This window comes from Colias croceus, chromosome 21 (genome assembly GCF_905220415.1).
Source record: "Colias croceus chromosome 21, ilColCroc2.1".
In the NCBI taxonomy this organism is placed as follows: Eukaryota; Metazoa; Arthropoda; class Insecta; order Lepidoptera; family Pieridae; genus Colias; species Colias croceus.
In genome coordinates, this window is record NC_059557.1 from 8,213,742 (window position 1) to 8,217,767 (window position 4,026).

Here is a 4,026-nt window from a genome sequence, read left to right on the forward strand (position 1 = left end):
CCCACAAAGGACGAAGAAATATACGTACAAAATCTAATAATAATATAGTTCGTTGAAAATACCTACATGTTTTGTTAACTAAAATCCGCGGTTTTCGCGTATCCGGACTGAATTAGACAATGCGCTAATCCATACTTTAATCTGTCTCTGTTTTATACAAATCCGATCAACTATTTTTGCGTAAAAGAGTAACAAACATACCTTACGTTCTTAAAATTTTTCGCGTTTATAATTTCAGTAGGAAGTTACGCCTACCTCTCTCTCTTATCCCAAAGACAATCATTATATTATTTATTACTTTTTAAATACCGTCCCTGGAAAAATCCATTGTTTTTGTAATTTACGTAATAAATCGAAAAAGTTTGTTCCGAATTTATGATGGAATCACCGCGGCCATTAATTGCGCTGTGTGTTTTAATAAAATTCTGGACGACATTTTTGTTGACGTCAATTATTTTTGTTGGTACGTTTTTTAATATGATCATATTTTTTATAACAATTTCATACAGGTGAATATACAAATATTTTAAAACGTTACCTATTTAATAAGTAAATACATAAAGAATATTTATTACATACATATACTTTTAGCAATAATTATTTTAAAAAATAACAGTAAATCCGATGTTTTATTTTGTCAGGATTTTCAGTTTCAGTTAGCTCATATCATAAACAGTAACTAAAGCTGATTATAACTTTTTAACAACTTGTGGGGGTCCACTTAAAATAAATAATATCACTATGTACATAGTATGTGTGTCTATATACTGTCCCAATGTCCCTATTTATGCTTAAATCTTTAAAACTACGCAACGGATTTTGATGCGGTTTCTTTAATAGATAGAGTCAAAAGGAACGTTTAAGTATATAATTTATTAGGTTTTAGAATAAGGAAAGCGAAGCCGCGGGCGGTAAGTTAGTATGTCTATATATATAAAACTCAAAGGTGACTGATATAGTGATCTATCAACGGACAGCCCAAACCACTGGACGTATCGGGCTGAAATTTGGCATGCAGGTAGATGTCATAACGTAGGCGTCCCCTAAGAAAGGATTTCCCGAAATTCTTGCGGGAACGGGGAAAAACGGGGATGCACGAACAAAGTCGTGGGCGGAAGCTAGTATATTATAAACATCAAGATACCATCTTGATTCAAAACAACAAATTCACTTAGATAATGAAGGCACGTCGTCATTTTTATTCTATGAATAATTATTCACATTAAATTTCTTGCAGCCCAAAATACTGAAGGTTGTTGGCAAAGTTTCTGGTTATAGCTCTGGTCGTCAAGCACAGAAGGGCCGACGTTTGAACCATAGTTAGGCCGTTTGCAGAGCTTCACTGACCATCAGTGCGTACGTCAGTCGCGCTTGTCATATGTATGGAAATTCATAAAACCGTTCATAGCTAGACCGACCATACGCACGCGTATTTCCATACATATGACAAGCGCGACTGACGTACACACTGATGGTCGGTGAAGCTCTGCAACCGGCCTTAATGTAGCACGTAGCATGTATGTAAATTTTAATGGTACATATTTTGCAGAGCAGATTTAGGAATATAAGGAAGTAGATGAAATACATATTGCGTTTAGCGTTTAAAAACTGGTAATATTAAAATGCTATATCAATTGAGACGCTTCGCATAGCTCGCTTGTATACACATAAAAATATCAAGCTAAATAGCCCTTAAAGATATTAATTAATATTTGGTTGAAATCATATTGTTAAAAACATATTTTTATCTGTTTTTGAACTGGTACGAATTTAGAAACGGTTTTCATAGATACAGACTAATGAAAATGTTTGACTTATAAACTTCTTCATAAAAAACAACATCCGATGAAACATTACATAATATATAAGTGTACCTCATACAATAAGACACCATTTAAACATAACCCTAGTAATAACATGCCAGCAGTGCTGTCTCTTCTAGTATCTTCTTAGTGCTATAAACTTTAAAGGGTTGTTACGATATTAAGCAGATAATTAGATTTAAGGAAGGCATCACTTCACGCGTTCCAATGGCCCAATTTAATTTATTTATGTCTTTATTTCAGGCAACAAATGTAGTTACAGTTAAAGGTCTTAATATAACTTAAAAACTACGGCCCATATGAACTTAAAACTACTTAAATACTAAATTAATACACGCTATGCCTTCGGCGTGTGACGCGATTCCGGGGGGCCGGGTATCCGTCCGCGGAAGCGGCGAAACACAACTCCCTGCGGCCAAAACCCTTCGTCCATGTAGACGCTCAGCTTGGCGGTCGGTACTCTCACCACGAAGGAGTTGAAGCTCACTTTATGGCGAGACTCCAGACGTTCCACTCGCAGACTCAAACCTGTCTTCGCATGCAAGTACTCGACAACATCTTCAGTCTTGGTACAGTAGTGCACACGAGACACATAGAGCGGCGTCGTCGGCACCTCTGCGCGCATCCGCAAGTTTGGATCTTTCGTTGCGGTGCCGCACTTGTTCTGACGATTCAACTTCTTCTTCTTCTGGACTTTTGTGAAGCCATCCTCGTCAACGTCCTTCGTTTTTGAAGGTAAACTTTTCCGCACGGGTGCGTTTACTCCTTTTGATGATTTTGGGGTCGCAGTCATTTTTGAGGCTGCGGCGGCGTAGTCACATTGAGGAGCAGCTGGCAACGTGACATGCGATGTCTTCTCCGGGGGAGAGGTAACGGGAGCGGGGCGCGGGGCATCACTCGGGTCATCGGCGGTCGGCGACACATCAACATCAGCAGTTAAAATGCCGACGCATGCATTTTGAGCTCCGCGACGTGCATTCACATATGACGGCACGGGTGACCTACATATTGCATGCGCATCGCGATATGACGCTAACTCGACTCGTAAATCGGAGATGGTCTTCTCTGAAGCCTCCAACTTGGTGTGTACCTCGGCCAGACTCGCCTTAAGGAATGTGATGTCCTTAAGGAGCCTCGTAACATCGACGTGGTCAAATCCCACCGGAGGAAGTTTATGCAACTCCTTTGCGACGAAATCGGGCACGTCATCGGGATCAGTCACCTTCAATAGGCTGATGATATCCTGTATGCATTTTTCACCCCCGTTCCTGCGGCGGGACGGCATCGTGGCAATCTTGTCCAGCGTTTGGTAGAGTAGCACCTTGCCACTGCTAATTTCCTCCTCCTTAAAGTTAGTTTTGCAGATTTGCATGATGCTAACCTCGTCCATTGTATCGATGGCATTTTGAATGAACGCCAACAGCTCATTTACAATGAGTGTTTTACAACTCATTATAAAAAGTTCATGCAGCGGCAAAGCCGCGCGTGACGCGAATTGTTATTCCTTACTGTGCTAGCACTAATCACGTCCGATTCCGAACGCGTCTAGCGCACCACTGTAATTTAATACCGTATCCAGCAGCGGGTTAATTAAGAAGAAAATTATCTCCACGAACACAGGCAAATGGAATATATGAATGGTACAAGTCATGAGTGGAGGGTGTAACCAGGAATCTTTTGAGCTTTAAATTTCTGTAGTTCTCACACTGTATTATAGAGACTACTAGCTTACCGCCCGCGGCGTCGCCCGCTTTGTCTAAAACATAAAAATATATATACTAAAACCTTCATATTGAATCTATCTATAAAAAAACTGCATCAAAATCCTTTGTGTAATTTAACCCGTTGTATGCTACAAAGGGACATTACTATTACGCTACTACTTTAATATTACGCTACTTATACATTAACCATTTACTTAACTATGATAGCAGGGTCATGGTGATTAGCAGGGTATATAAATAATCATAATATCTATCTAATATTAAAGAAATGCGCCGATTTATCCATGATTATCATAAATATCAAAATAACAAGAAGAAGTTTTTATAACTTAGGAAAATTATCATTTAATTAAGTATATTAGCGCTGCAACCCTATCTACAACACGTCTGAACAACGTTCATTTTACTTGTAAAGAAAACGCTTACGCCTATAACACACACTCTCAAGTAATCTGAACGAATGCTTTGCAGCTAAAATA

At 39.1% G+C, this 4,026-nt stretch overlaps 1 protein-coding gene across 1 annotated transcript; it reads right to left on the reverse strand.

Annotated features, from left to right (window-relative positions):
• Window positions 1-2,160: 2,160 nt before the first annotated feature.
• On the reverse strand, window positions 2,161-3,276 carry LOC123701188. The gene has a single exon (XM_045648584.1). The coding sequence runs from the start codon at window positions 3,274-3,276 to the stop codon at window positions 2,161-2,163; it is 1,116 nt and encodes a 371-aa protein (XP_045504540.1).
• Window positions 3,277-4,026: the final 750 nt, after the last annotated feature.